General features: G+C 38.9%; 1 protein-coding gene across 1 annotated transcript in view; it reads right to left on the bottom strand.

Annotated features, from left to right (window-relative positions):
- Nucleotides 1-1,033: 1,033 nt before the first annotated feature.
- LOC113709478 (subtilisin-like protease SBT5.6) overlaps nt 1,034-15,435 on the bottom strand; it is a 31,799-nt gene continuing 17,397 nt past the window's right edge. The window contains exons 4-9 of the mRNA XM_027232250.1: nt 4,262-4,373; nt 3,165-3,723; nt 2,913-3,010; nt 2,442-2,784; nt 1,908-2,121; nt 1,034-1,548 (exon numbers count right to left, since the gene is read on the bottom strand). Of these exons, the coding sequence (XP_027088051.1) occupies nt 1,034-1,548; nt 1,908-2,121; nt 2,442-2,784; nt 2,913-3,010; nt 3,165-3,723; nt 4,262-4,373 (1,841 nt within the window). The remainder of the gene's footprint in view (nt 1,549-1,907; nt 2,122-2,441; nt 2,785-2,912; nt 3,011-3,164; nt 3,724-4,261; nt 4,374-15,435) is intronic.

The following is a 15,435-nucleotide window of genomic DNA, read 5'->3' as shown; positions in this document are numbered from 1 at the left end:
CCCTGCAACGCCCCCACCCCCCTCCCCCAACCAAAAAAAAAAAAAGGAGCATAGAGGAGAATTTGAAATGGGCAACCATGGGCCATTGGCTCAGTGGCCACCACCTAATTGGTGGGGTGGGAGAATAGGTTTGAACCCTTGCCTCCTACAAAAAATGTCACATTTAGGTGGCTTGTTTCTAAAAAAAATCCAGGCGGGTGTGCTGTGCACCCGTCTGGTCCGGTAGTGATTTATCGTCTCCGAAAAAAATAAAAGATTAGATTTATCTTCTCCGAAAAAAAAAAGAGGAGAATTTGAAATGGGCATACTTGACAATGCGATGAAATGAAGTTTGGGACTTTGGACATTCATTTTGATTTGGTCCTTAGCAGAAAGTAAACAGAACTAGTTCCAGAATAAACTAACCGCAAGCCAGAACAGAAATACGCCAACTTTGTAACAAGTCATGAATTTAGAAATTTGCAAACGTCAAAGCTTAACCGGGGGTATATAAGAAGTATACGAGGTAAGACTGGAAAAAATAATTAAGCATTATAAATTGGGTTTTTCAAACAGGTGTCCTTAGAACATTCGTTAACACACCTAACATTCACATAATCTATTATATATATACACATATTAACAATTATATTATTTTCTCTTGTATTTATATGCTTTTCCTATTTAATCTTGTCTTGTCTATTCTTCCTTGTTTTTATTTATCTTCCCTAATTAATTTTATATTTCTAAAAATATAACACATGAAATATATTTTAATGGTCGCCTTATGGGTCCGGCACTGTTATAAATTTGATCCAAGTACTATTTGTTTACTGTAACAATTTCCACATCATCATTACTCCATAAAAAGTGAGAAGAAAACTAAAATTCACATTATCACTCCACATGGGAAGTGATACACCACCGGTAATGATAAAACCGGAGTATTATTTTTCAAGACACAAAAAAAAAAAAAAAAAAAGAGAGAAGAACAGCACTGATAGATATATCAAAGTCCCATGGAGCTGGTGACTGCCTGAATGACCAAAGATCACTAAGATGATGATACGGCAATGGGGCTTCTGACTAGGTGAACTCCATCACTCCAAGTAAACGAACCAAATGCGAACACTTTTCTCTGTGCTGTGTTTGTTGCTTGAACTGTAATGTTGAAGCTTTTAATTTCTCCAATCTGACTGAAGCGTAGAGTTGATGGAAATATGTTAACTGAGTATCCCAAAGGCTGTTCGATATTCACTTGATATGTGCTGTTGGCTGTACCGACATTAGTAACACTTCTCCTCACTGTTATGGGTCTGTTGAGGTTTGCAATTGCAAGCGAGGGATAGTTAAGATTGCTTGGTGAAGGCACGACATTTGGGCAGTTGGAAACAGGAGGACTCCTAGCGTAGCAAAGGAAGAGAAGATAGTCGTTGTAAGTAGCATTATAAACAAGTCCAGGATCTGCAGCTTTTGATGGCTGAAAGTGTCCAGATCCATAGTGAAAGGGATTTGCTACGTTGCCACGGGCATCAGTTATTGGATTTCCAACGTTGTTCGTTGTTCTAGCTGCAGAAAATGGATGAAGACAAATTGGCAAAACCAAAGAAAAATTAGTAAGATAGTGTTATCGCATACTTATCGTTACTAACATGTCAGGTCATCCAATTTGTCATCAATTTAATTTTTTTTTTTTGTAATGAGTAATATATGATGCTTCATTAATCTTTTTGAATGTATTGATGTCTAACTTTATGGTTATGGTTGGAAGTTATAACAAAAATTTAAAATTCTCAAGATTAACAAATTAGTTTGAGAAAGGACTGTCAAGGGCGACAGAGGATACTAGAATGAGCGGTATTTATAATACTATTCAAGAGTAAATTTCTGCATATTCACAAGCATCAAAGATAGACAGAGCAATGTACCTGTGGTCATGATAGCAGATCTTATTGCAGCACTACTCCAATCAGGATGTATAGCTTTGATTAGTGCAGCAACAGCAGAAACATGCGGACAAGACATGGAAGTTCCAGATATAATGTTGTACTTAACAATCCTATTGTCGTAAGGGGAGCTTGTTGGGGGTGATGCCTCGCTCCATGCTGCAAGTATGTTTAGCCCTGGAGCAGTAATATCTGGCTGCAAGAAGAAAGTGATGGAGAACTTAAAAAAAAAAAGTGATCTAACTTAAATGTGAATCTGAATCACATTACACTTATCTTGGATTAGCCGTTACAGTATGATCGATCGAAGAAGATCAAAAGTTAGTAAGATTGCAATTACACATTTGCCTCTCCAGAAACAAGGAAAGTTCTATCATGGGATGGTCCGGTTACATCCATTTAAAATGTGTTTTAGGATTATGGGACAGTGTAATAAGAGTGAGCCATCCGACCATAGATTTACCTTTTTCAAATGAGCAACATGGAGAATTTGAATAGAGCGATGGAAATATGTACCTTAAGAATGTTTGGATCGATTCCGTTTGGACCTAAGGAGGTGAAGACTGCCATAAATGGTGCTGGCGAAACGTTAACAACAGTTGTACCCGGATTAAGGGTTACTGTCGGATTTCGACTAGTCCTTGTGTAACTGACTGCATTATTTACATCAGCATAAGTGATGGTCAGTCCAGGGTGTAAAAGTGGTTCTACTTGAAATATATCTGTGGGAGGCTTTCCCAATACAGCAGCTACCCCTCCTGCTCTTCTAACTTCTGCCGATTGATCAACACCTCCAAAACGGCAGATAACAACTTTTCCGCGGACAAGACTTTGAGAAAGTGTACCATTAAAGCAATATCTGGAAGTAATTAGAGAGTACATCATTGGCAAATGAGCATCATGAACGAGCTTATTAATTTCTTAGAAAATTTGTCATATATATATATATATATATATATATATATATAGGGGTAAATGAACAGAAACCCTCTAGTGCTGGATGAAGTTGTGCCAGGAACTTCCACATCTCCTGCATATACCAAAGGTTGATTCCTCATTTGACTAAAAGGCGTTATCGTCTGTCCCTGTTTGATGTAAATTTTTGGTTAATCAGAGCGATAGAGTTTAAGGTCTAAAAAGTTAAGGGTAGTGTACAAGTAGCTAGCTACTTCTAATTTCTACCCAGTATTTTTACAAAGGAAAATTCCTAGTACATGTTGTTAGATTTCCTTTGTTTACCTGAATGTTTAAGCCATTTCCAAGTACCATAGTTGATGGAAACATTCGGTCTATGCTACTAGCACCCACTGTGATAAGCCAAGGGGCGACGTTGGTCACCGTTGATGAGCCATTTCTGCCGTTATTACCCGCGCTACATGACACAACAATGTTATTCTTTGAAGCATGCAACGATCCAATTGCAATGCCATTGCTTGCATATGGGCTGCCTCGGTCACCTCCGATTGAGACGCTAATAACTTGAACACCGTCTTGAATGGCATCATCAAATGCCTTGATTATGCTAGCATCATAGCAAGCGTCTTTCGATGTTTCATTAGGAAGTTTCCAACAAACTTTGTACGCGGCTAGGCGGACAAGTGGAGCACCACCGGTAACAGTACCGTTTGCAAATCCACCTATAGATGAAATATTAGCCACTCTTCGTCCTCCAACAGTTGATGCTGTATGAGTTCCATGACCATCTTTATCTCTGGCTGATCGGTAGTCCACTTTACTATTTACAGGACCATATACAGCCTCATACTCCTTTGCGTAGTACCTTGCTCCGATTAATTTCCTAACCAGGATAGAAAGTAGAAAACTTGATTGCCATCGTATGGATGTTAACAAATTTCAGAATGTATGAAATGGTAGGTTATGTTTTTTAGGTGAAAGGGGAAGATTGAAATTGTCTGCTTAGTCTTTTTCTTGGTCCAATCTTTAATAAAGGGTCTAAGTGATTGTGCTGAGTTAGGGATAGAATACCAAATTTAAAAGGGGTCACGAATCAACAAAAACCTTGAGGGGTTCATGAAATGACAAGAACCTTTTTTAACGTTGATTTTTTTTTTTGGGGAGAGGTGGGGGAGGTCGAAAATTGCAAAATATGGTATATTTGAAACAAGGTCGATTATCATTTTTGCTAACAAACTGCAACCTAAAACCTGATGAAACACGCTACTAGCTCAAGTAACAAATTTTTAAGAGCAACACTTCATGACCCCGCTTCAACACTTCATGCATCACAATTCTTAGAATAGATTAATTACTTTTTCTTGATTTATTTACTTGGTTTCTAAATTTTAAAAGCACTCAGACTGACAATGAACTCTTACCTATTACAGTTGGAGCTTTTAAACGCCTCACCAGCTTCGCATATCCCTTTCCAGGACGAGGGAATAGGTCCCATACCAGCATCACTGAAACTCTGTGATTCCGGCCATATACCTAGTTGAAGAAAAAAAAAAAGAAAGAAAAAAAGCATTGGACATCGTTTGTCACTTTCATTTTATACGTAGAAAATGTCAAAATTTTCCCAAAATGGATATTCACTTTTCAAATCCCACTATTTAAATTCTATCAGTTGGACTTCTCATATGCATTAAAGCATATGGTAGTAAACTCGTGTGACCAACAAACAATTTATTAGCACCCTATTCTAAACTAGGGCTGCAAACGAATTGAAATGCTCGCGAGCAGCTTGTCGCGCCCCACTTTTCGATAATGTGTGAATGTGTGTGAGTGAATTGTGATGTGTGAGTGATGTGAACGTGTGCAAAATGAAAAGTAAAAAGGCCATGGGACTTTGGAAAGCGACGATTTGGCCAAATGAAATTTTAAAAAGGGTTTTTTTAAGTATGAAAACGGAGTCGCCACTTGGTATAGATTTGGGGTGTACCAAGTCACCCAAAAAGTGTTTTTTAAAGACAAAGTAGTAAAACCCTTTTTAAAACGACTCCTAGTCCACGTAAGCCAAAGAAAAAGGTTCGGGGGTCACGTTTGACAAAGGGGAAGGCAAGGATAGAATCCAAGGCACCCCTTTGACCTAGCCAAGGCTAGTTGCGCGACTTAACCTTACCTTTCCTAATTTTCTACCCAATATATGTTCGCACGTTGGACATGACTATATGAATGCAAAAACCTAGACCTAGGGGGATCGGGGGAAATTTCTCTTCAAAGGTCGAGTGGTGCCAATCACATTAATTGTGAAGCCCAATAATGATCCTTTTGGAGAGGTCACGAATAATGCAGGTGGAATGCTCAAACAAGGAAAGAAAATATGAGAGGTGTGCAAATGAAGGCAAAAGTGCTCGTGTGCAAGTAAAGGGATAAAAAAATGCATATGTGCAAATGAGACAAAGTGTTCGTGTGCAAGTGAAGGGATAAAAAAGGTGTACGTGTGCAAATGGGAGGAGAAGTGTTCGTGTGCAAGTGAAGGGATAAAGGTGTACGTGTGCAAATGAGAGGAAAAGTGAAAGTGTAATGATAGAGTGGATGCATGAACCTAGGGAATTCATGCATATTGGATACGGGGAGACCTAAATCGTGACTCAATTTGCCCTTTTATAGAGGGAATACAAGCATGCTAAGGCTTAGAAAAAAGCCACACTTGTCTATATCCCATATTTAAGGGGACTCTCACGCAAATGTACCCTAACTAGCATGAGATGCAAAAAATCCTAAAATGAGGGAAAAGGGGCTCGAGGAGCATGCCAAATGATAAAACTAAGAAAAATGCATGACATGTAGTGAACATGCAAATATGCACTAACAAAAAGGGATGGCCTAATGAGCCACAACTAGCATTGGACTAGTGTGGTGACGTACATTCATCCATTCCATTCATTCATGGTTATGAAAGCAAGTAGACATGCCAAAACGCTCGTAAACACGTAGCACGTAGCACTTAGCATGCTCGACTAGATGCAAGAGCCTACTAAAGCAATTAAACATGTAGCAACAAAAACAAGCAACCAAGGGGAAGGGGAAATGGACCAGATGCTTTCCGAGCGCTATCTATTACAAGCCAAGAGGTGTACACATACCCCATAAAAGCATAAAAGGGAAAGGGTGAATGGACCAGATGCTCTCCGAGCACTATCTATTACAAGCCAAGAGGTGTACACATACCCCATAAAAGCATAAAAGGGAAAGGGTGAATGGACCAGATGCTCTCCGAGCACTATCTATTACAAGCCAAGAGGTGTACACATACCCCATAAAACTTAAATAGAAGTAAAAGCAAGTAAATGCACGCAAAGAGGTAAGGAAAGCGGAGTAGGCATGCGTATTCACATAACACGTAGGAGCACGTAGGGTCAAATGAAGTGCAAATGAAGGATAGAGTGTACCTCCCTTGAAGCGACGCCCTAACGTAGTGAAATTACTAACTTACCCTCCAAAATAATAAAAGGGTCAAGGTACCACTTTATTTAAAAAAAATTAAAAGAAATGTGCAAAACAAAGTTCATTTGATCATAAAGTTCCTAAAGTCATGACTTAAGCGCAATTGAAACAAAGCATGGTAGTTAATTGAAGCAAACAAACAATGAAGTTGCACAAATTAAAATTACCAAGGACCAAATTGATGAAATTATTTAATTGATTGGGTCCTAATGCCTTTAGTTAGAAGCCAAGGGGTTGATCTGCAATTTTCCAGGTTTATTTCTTCATGCAAAGCATGCAATCACGTAGGAAAATTTTCTGCAATGAGATCAATAAGACTGCTGCATTCTTTGCTTCCCTTTCCAATATCGTGATTCAGATTTAGCCAAAACTTTTCTTGATCTAACATTCCAAACTTCAAACCAAACAACAAAGCATAAACTTGGCAGTCAAACAACCCAAAAACATAGGGAAAGATCATGCAAACATTCTGGAAAAATACACAAGAATGATTCGGCACTTTGAAGATTTCTGCATTTGAAGCTTTCTGCAAATTTTCCAGCCATGTCTCCTGCCATTCTTATGTTCATTTTAATGCCATTTTCATCCAGACCAAATTAGTATTTTTATCCTAACATCAAATGCCTTGATTCCAAAACAGCAAAACACAACAATCAACGCCCAAAACCAGCCGAAGGAGAAAAAGAAAAACGGATAAATGGAAGCATACAATGTTCTGAAAAATTTTCTGGTATTGCTTCTATCCATTCTATCATGCAAATAAGTTCATGAAACAGCAAGTTTCTACTCATTCATCCTCAATTAAACACGCAACTTCACTGAAGGGTTGGCACAAAGAAATAGAGTTGACCATTAGGGGGGGAAAAAAACTAACAGCCGTAGAAGGAACGAAAATGCAGCAAAACCTTTTGTAATTCGGCACTTTGCAAGAATCAGTCTCCATGCTCAATCAAAACTAAATACAACTATGCAAACCTCTTACTTTACATCATGAAAACTTTCAGATTTAGACACCAAAAGCCGGGCAACAAGCATGCAAAATCCAAATGATTCAAGCAACTTCAAGCAAAGTTTACAAATTTTCTGCAACATTGAAATCTTATGTAATGCGGTCCTCCTTTCAAAAGGCAACAATTAGCATTCCAAGCAAAACAAAAGACAGACTGGAATCAAAATATCAAACACCAGACTTGCCATTCATTTTCAATACAAAGACTCAAAATAAACATGCAAATCTGGAAGTAAAAAAACGCAACTTCCCACTATATTATCCAAGACATACATAGCCAACAAAATTTGCAGCCAGCGGCAACCTCTTCGAACCCAAAACAAATACGATCTTATGCATCCTATCATCAAAAATCCAGCCATAAATCATGCATCTCCCAGAAATTTCCAACCCAGATTGTGCATAAAAATCACCAAAAGAAAACAGCCATGAACACTAGAAACGAACACAGCTAAACGCAAATCCCTTCTCCTCCAAGAACAAACCAGATTCACGGATAGAAACTCGCATGAAGAATGCAATCCAGTGCAAAGACTAAGACTTTCAGCATACAAACATAACTCAGCAACTTACAAACAAATCCAAAGTAAAAAAAATGTTACCTTTAAACCTTGACCGAAAGCTTGATGTATTCCAGAAGACGAAATCTTTGCTTCTTCGTCTCTCCCGCAGATGCGCTTCCTGATTCTTTGCCTTGCTTCAACGAATCCAAAACCTTCTTGCTGCCCAAAGTTTCCTGAACCAACACCTCTAAAACTCACTGCTTTTCTCTTAATCCGCCGTAAATCTTCCTCACTCTTTTATCACTCTTTCTCAGTCGCTGATTTTCTGCTTTCTTCAGCCGCACACTCTCTGTCTTTTCCCTTCTAGCTTTCTCTCTTTGTTTTTCTAAGTTTCGGCTGTCACCTCTCTCTCGTATGTCCTCCACCCAGAATTTTCTCTAGCCTTCAACCTTCTTAAACCCCAGCCGTTAGTCCTTTCCCCCAAAACTCTATCTTTTCGCTGCCTTTCCTTTTTCTTCTTTTGGTTTAGCCAGAAACCCTCGCTCCTGCGGCTGCTGCTGCATCTTCTATTTATATGGGGCCACCCCAACCCTAAAACTCCCATTGTCTCCTCTAAAATTGCAGCCAAGGGCTGCCCGAGCCCTTACTTGCAAGCTGCGTAAAAACGCAGCTTGCCATCGCGTATTCCCCTTTTTTTTTTTTTTTTTTTAAGTAATTAACATTGATAATAGTAAAAACAAATAACAAAAACAATTTAATTAACATTGGATGAAAAATAAACTAGAAACGAGAAAGTGCAAATTCCAATTCATCATCTTTTCATTTTCCATTTTTCCTTTTTCCTTTAAATAATGAAACTAAATCCTAAACAACTAAAACATATTTTTTTTGAACACTTTTCTTTTCCCTTTGAGAAATTCTAGCTAAAATGGATAAAATAACTAAAACTAAAAGTAAATACAAATAAAAATAGAACAAATAAAAACGAATAGTAAATAAATAAATAAATAATAAAACACCAAAAATTTGGTGTCTACAGTTTGCCCCTCTTTGTCTGAGTTTTGAAAAAACTTGAGACAAAGAAGTAGACACCAAATACTTACCTGTGTTATTCGGCTGCAAAATGATTCCAACGAACAAGAATTCTAAAAAAATGGGACTGACCCGAACATGAATGTAAAAAATGGGATAGACCAGAACAGAAATTTAAATTTGGGATAGACCCACGGAATAGACCCGGACAGAAACGTAAAATTGGGATAGACCCACGGGATAGACCCGGACAGAAATGTAAAATTGGGATAGACCCACGGGATCTTTGGAATGTTGGCGGCACAAGACTCAGGCCCAACGTGACATTTGAACTGTTGGCGGCACGAAACTCAGGCCCAACGTGACATTTGAACTGTTGGCGGCACGAAACTCAGGCCCAACTTGACATTTGAACTGTTGGCGGCACGAAACTCAGGCCCAACGTGACATTTGAGATGTTGGCGGCACCAAGTCCAGGCCCAACATGGTCTTTGAGATGTTGGCGGCACGAAATCCAGGCCCAACGAGATCTTTGAGATGTTGGCGGCACAAAATCCAGGCCCAACGGGATTTTCGAGATGTTGGCGGCACGAAGTCCAGGCCCAACGTGACATTTGAACTGTTGGCGGCACGAAACTCAGGCCCAACGTGACATTTGAGATGTTGGCGGCACCAAGTCCAGGCCCAACATGGTCTTTGAGATGTTGGCGGCACGAAATCCAGGCCCAACGAGATCTTTGAGATGTTGGCGGCACAAAATCCAGGCCCAACGGGATTTTCGAGATGTTGGCGGCACGAAGTCCAGGCCCAACGTGACATTTGAACTGTTGGCGGCACGAAACTCAGGCCCAACGTGACATTTGAGATGTTGGCGGCATCAAGTCCAGGCCCAACATGGTCTTTGAGATGTTGGCGGCACGAAATCCAGGCCCAACGAGATCTTTGAGATGTTGGCGGCACAAAATCCAGGCCCAACGGGATTTTCGAGATGTTGGCGGCACGAAGTCCAGGCCCAACGAGATTAAGTGATGTTGGTGGCACTAAATCCAAGCCCAACGAGATTAAGTGATGTTGGTGGCACTAAATCCAAGCCCAACGTGATCTTTGTGAAGTTGGTGGCATGAAAACCAAGCCCAACGTGATAAAGTGATGTTGGCGGCACCAAGTCCAGGCCCAACGTGATAAAGTGAAGTTGGTGGCACGAACACCAAGCCCAACGTGATAAAGTGATGTTGGCGGCACCAAGTCCAGGCCCAACGTGATAAAGTGAAGTTGGTGGCACGAACACCAAGCCCAACGTGGTCTTTAGAATGTTGGCGGCACGAAATCCAGGCCCAACGTGATTTTTGGAATGTTGGCGGCACGAAATCCAGGCCCAACATGATGATGTTGGAATGTTGGCGGCACGAAATCCAGGCCCAACGTGATTTTTAGAATGGTCAGTGGGATAAGACCCAATCCTGCCATCCAATTGGTGAAGAAATTGAATTTGATTTGTCAAAGTACAAGAAATTAAATTTGATTTTCCAAGAAACAAAATTTTGAACTTGATTTTTTGATTTTTTGAATTTTTCTGATTTTTCGAGAGAATCTTTTTCCCAAAAATAATTTGCCCCAGTGTAGGGCCCTTTTCCCTTCTTTCTTCTCTTTCTTCGGCATCGGCCTTCCACATCGCCAGATGCTTTTCGTCGACTTCAACTGTGAATACCTGCACAGGGCTTACGTGCACTCAAATGAGCATGACTGATTTGAAAAAAATGCATTATTTTGATTCTTGGACGAAATCCTCAATTGGACTTACAAAAATATTTGCCCCTGTGTGGGCTTATTTTGCGAAATTTTGCAAATAAAAATTTTGCCCCAGTTTGGGCCCATTTGATTGCAAAAATTAGTTTAGATGATTTCCCATTTACTTGAACAAAGAAAAACCGCACTTTCTAAAATTTAGAAAAGAGTGCACATACAACAATGTGAAGAAACTTTAATCGTCAAGTTTGAACTCATGCAGAAATTTCATGATGAATTCCTCGAAATAACACCAAATTTAAGAAGAAGATTTCTTCCTTACTTTTAGCATTGGTGCTTAGGGTAACGGGTCACCACTTCTGGTTGACTCATCTTTTCAGGACCAATCACATGACTTTATTTTTGAACTGGCTAAGGAAATGGGAGATAAGAATCTGTCTCATTTTTGTGCCCCAGTTGTATGTAATCCATTCAATGTCACATCTTAGTGAAAGCAAAAAGTTTGTTACCCTTATTTTCAAGAAAACTTAGTCAACATACAAGCTTTCTAGGCTTGTAACGTATGGACAGAAGTGATAGCTAAACATGTGGAAACGGGTTATGCCCTTATGATCACAAATGATTTGATGAATTTCTTATGAGCATGATCCTCACTTTGGATTGTCATGAAAGAATAAGTCAACGATGGACTTTATTAGCTTGTAATTTGGCTTGAAAACGATAGTTTAAGACTTTCAAGGATATTGCACCATAGATCGCATTTTTCCAAAATTGCCCCTATTTTGAAATCAAAAGATCTCAGACTTTGTTTGCATTTTTCTCATCACTCACCAGAGACTTCAGCGTCAATTTTTCTGCATTTTCTTGCATTTACTTTTCTTTCTTTGCTTTTTGCCTCTTTTCCCTTTCCCTCGAGCTGATGGGTTTTCACATGGTGAGTAGCGTCAACCTCATACTCAAGCAATTCAAAAATACAGCTAAAATTTTCCGGCATCAGAAATTTTCTTGACAGGGCCATTGCAAAGAACAGGAGTCAGGACTTTCGGCTTTGTAATGGGGTCAGGTGGGGTGCTTAGAAAAGTTAAGGCCTGAAAACGGATTTCAAAACTGGTTTGAAGAATCTGAGATCGCATTGTTGCGCCAACCCTATTTTAGGGTAAAATCAGAATTTGCCCCAGTTTTTGCTCAATTGAGGCTTTTTCTCTTTCATTTTCTTTTCCCTTTTGATTTTTCGGCCTTTTGCCATTCTTTCGAACTTTCACAAAATTTGCCCCAGTTTATTTTTGAACTGAGGTTCTCTTTTCCTTCCTTTGTTTTTGATCTTGTTGCTTTTCACTTTTTTGAAATTTTCTTTTCAACTCAAACTCGCCCCCAGTGTGGGGTTTGCGATTCTCAGGGGTTGCCAAACGAAATAATTTATTCTGATGGCTCAAAAGGGATAACTAGGGATAAAGTGTTCGATTGGAAAAGAAGATGGCCTGACTTGTATTCCATTCCTTACAACAGCTCTGAAAGGAAACTTTCGTTAATGCGAAATTTTTTTGCGTGTGTCTGAATTAACTGACTGAGGAAGACCCTTGTTCGTCCATATTTGTGAAACGTAGGCGATCCGTGCGGACAAAACTCTTCCCTTTCTTTCTTCTTCTTTTTTTTCAAACCTGGACCCCAAGTGGAATCAAATTTCCCCAATTTGCAGTTCCCTCCTTATTCTAGCATTTTTGCTTTTTCCCTTTTCCCTTTTTTCTTTTTGTTTTTTGTTTTTTTGTTTTTTTTGAAAATTCTCCAATCTCCCTCCCCAATGTGGGGTACGACCATGAGTGCATTAGAAAAGAACCACCAATTTTAGCTCAAAATGGGGATGCAAGGGGTGAATAGTGTTTGGATTGTAGAAACGATGGCCAAAGTATCATTCTTACACTTCATGACAACCAAAGTAACGAAACGGTCATTGAAAATCCATTCCCCTATTTGATATTTGAAAATTTCCAATATAGGGTAGAGATCATTAAGGCCTTTATTTGAAACGAAATTATTCTTTCATAGGCTCAAATGGGAGAGCAAGTGATAAAAATCTGTATAGGTAGTGAAACAAATGCTCAAAGTATCATTCCAAATTTTCAAAACAAACAAGAATAATGCACATTTTTGCTTTCACTTAGATGTGAATTGAATCCGGTTAAACCAATGGGGATTTTTCCAAGCAAAGAATGTCCCAATTTGCAATTTATCAATCAATGTCACTGATTTTATTTTGGGGTTAAGTGAAGGAAAAAAGATATCTCATTGGGCCTTCTGAATGACCTCTTTTAATTCTGAACACTCTTATTGTGAATTTTCAGGTCGGAGGTTGAAAAAATCCCAATTTAGTCTTATTTCTTAAAATTCATCATGAAATCTCCAATGAATAAGAATAAAGAATAAAATGTACATAAATATACACAAAACAATGATTGTCCAAAAAGTTTATTGCTGAAAAAGTTTGAAACAAAATTTCTCATTCAATTATGATACAAATGAGAAGAGAGAAAATTGTAAAGAGTTCCACATATACACTTTTTGTCTCCTTTTTCAAATATACAAAATTTTCCTTTGGAAAACAATTACAACATTTCTCAGAGGGTTTTCATCGTAGGACCCGCCCAAGAATCAAATAACACTTGTAATCTTCAAACTTCATTGGATTAAAATTATCATCAGATATAGAAGAATATTTCCGTCTTATTGAAATATTTTTATGAATGCAAGGGAGGGGGGAAACAAAAGAAAAATACCCCGAGTTAGTAGACAAAACTGCAAAATCGGTATGCATGTCCTATGGGAGAACCCTTTTATGCCAAGGGTAGGCCTAGCATGAAAATGCAATCCTCCAGAGCAGGCACTATACAATACCTGATGGATCCAATCAGCTCATGGAGTGAAAAATAATTTTGAAAGAATTTGGTCAATTGGGGTGACGAGAGATTTGTCAAAATGAGGTCAACGTCCGAATAGATTGATCACCTTTGATTTGCAAAAGGCACGGGTTTGACCTTGACGAACCTCCCATCGAAAAGATTGGAATTCGTTTTAACAAATTTTCTCAGTGAATTACGGGTCAAAACCCTAATTGATCAAATGGCTAGATGCAAAAGATTGTTTTTCTCAAAATCGACTAGGTTTTCCATTTTGAAAATCGACATTGAAACCCTAATTGGTCAAATGAAATTGACAAATTATTAAAAATCGACCGGATTACCCTAGAAAGGGAAACTGGTCAAATGAATTGAATGAAATTTAATTTATCCAAAATTAATCAGATCACCCTAACAAGGGTAAATTGATCAACTAGATTGAACGAAACTTGATTTATTCAAAATCGGCTCGGTTGCCCTAAAAATGGGTAAATTGGCCAAATGAATGAAATTGAATTAGTGATTTATTCAAAAATTGGCCGAATGACCCTAAAAAGGGTAAATTGGTCAAATGAATTGACGATTTATTCAAAATCGACCAGGTGACCCTAAAAAAGGTAAATTGGTCAAATGAATTGACTATTTATTGAGTGAATTGGCAAAATGAATTGGTTGAATTGTCCGGCCATTGGTTATTTCAAAATTATTGAGGTGCATTAGTCTATGACCTTCTAAAAATCAAAATTTGGCCTCAATTTGTTTATCGTCTCAATAGGAGGAATCATTTGTGAATTTCTTCAAGTTAATGTCCTTCACGCAAGGGATTTTTACCAATTTTTGATAAAATGGCCAAAAAGTGATTATTAGATGCTCATATTCCAAAGATCACTCTATGAAAGACGATCGGATCCTACCTTACCTTGTGCACTACCCCTTTGGATGGTACAACAATGTAAACGTGCAAGTCTCACTGGATTAAGTATCCGAGACACAAGGTGGCTTATTCCTAAACACGGGATTCCCTATGTGGCATTCCCTTTCTATGGTTTATGCATGATGCCATTTATTAAAGCGATATAAATATGTGACAAATATGACCTAAAGGATATAAATAATGCATCGGGGGGAAGGGTCTAAAAATGTAATGTACTTATTAAAAATTAAGCATAATGACTGAAATTTAAACATGTGAGCTATCTAGTGGGTAAGTCACTAAAAGAGTGCCGAAGAGGCCTCTTATTGCTAAGGCACATGAATGCAAGCCAAGAAAACAAAAGAAATGGTTAGTGCAGTTGATAGTACACATAACACATTGGGAGCAATTAAAAAAAGAAATACAATAAAGCAGGTAAAAGGGGTGGAACCCCTTCCCTCGTGCCTAATGTGCTTAAAATAGGGTGAGGCCGACTCTACCCTAGGTCATTCTACTATGGATGCATGAGGCTGGGGTTCACTAATGCCTAAACTCGATAAAGCTTCGGCTCCCAAGCCTTCAGACCTAAAGGCGAAGGGTCATCACTCCCAGGGCCTTCGGTCGGTGGCTCAAGTGATCCCTTAGGTAGCGCTATGGGCGCAGAGCACACCAGCCGCCTACCCAAGGCAATCGATCCTAATCCTACAAGGCGGTGTGGGATGGCGCCCACGAAAAATAAAATAAAATGGGATAAAGCAAGTAAACGTGCACGTATGAAGTGTTCCCCTATTTTGAGGGAAGGGGTTGAGAACCACGCGAGGCTCTAAAGGTGACACACCCCTCCCCAAATGCAATGCAAGCGCGAGATAACAAGTAAACATTCATTCAAACATACATTCATGAGTCGAGGGATTGGTTTGATTACGTGTATAAGACAAAAGGTCCTAAAAATGAAAAATGCAATCCTAATATCCACATGCTATGCATAGAAAGGGTAGAAAAAGGAAAC

This window comes from Coffea arabica, chromosome 9e (genome assembly GCF_036785885.1).
Source record: "Coffea arabica cultivar ET-39 chromosome 9e, Coffea Arabica ET-39 HiFi, whole genome shotgun sequence".
Taxonomy (NCBI): domain Eukaryota; kingdom Viridiplantae; phylum Streptophyta; class Magnoliopsida; order Gentianales; family Rubiaceae; genus Coffea; species Coffea arabica.
This window is presented reverse-complemented; position numbering and strand designations above follow the sequence as displayed.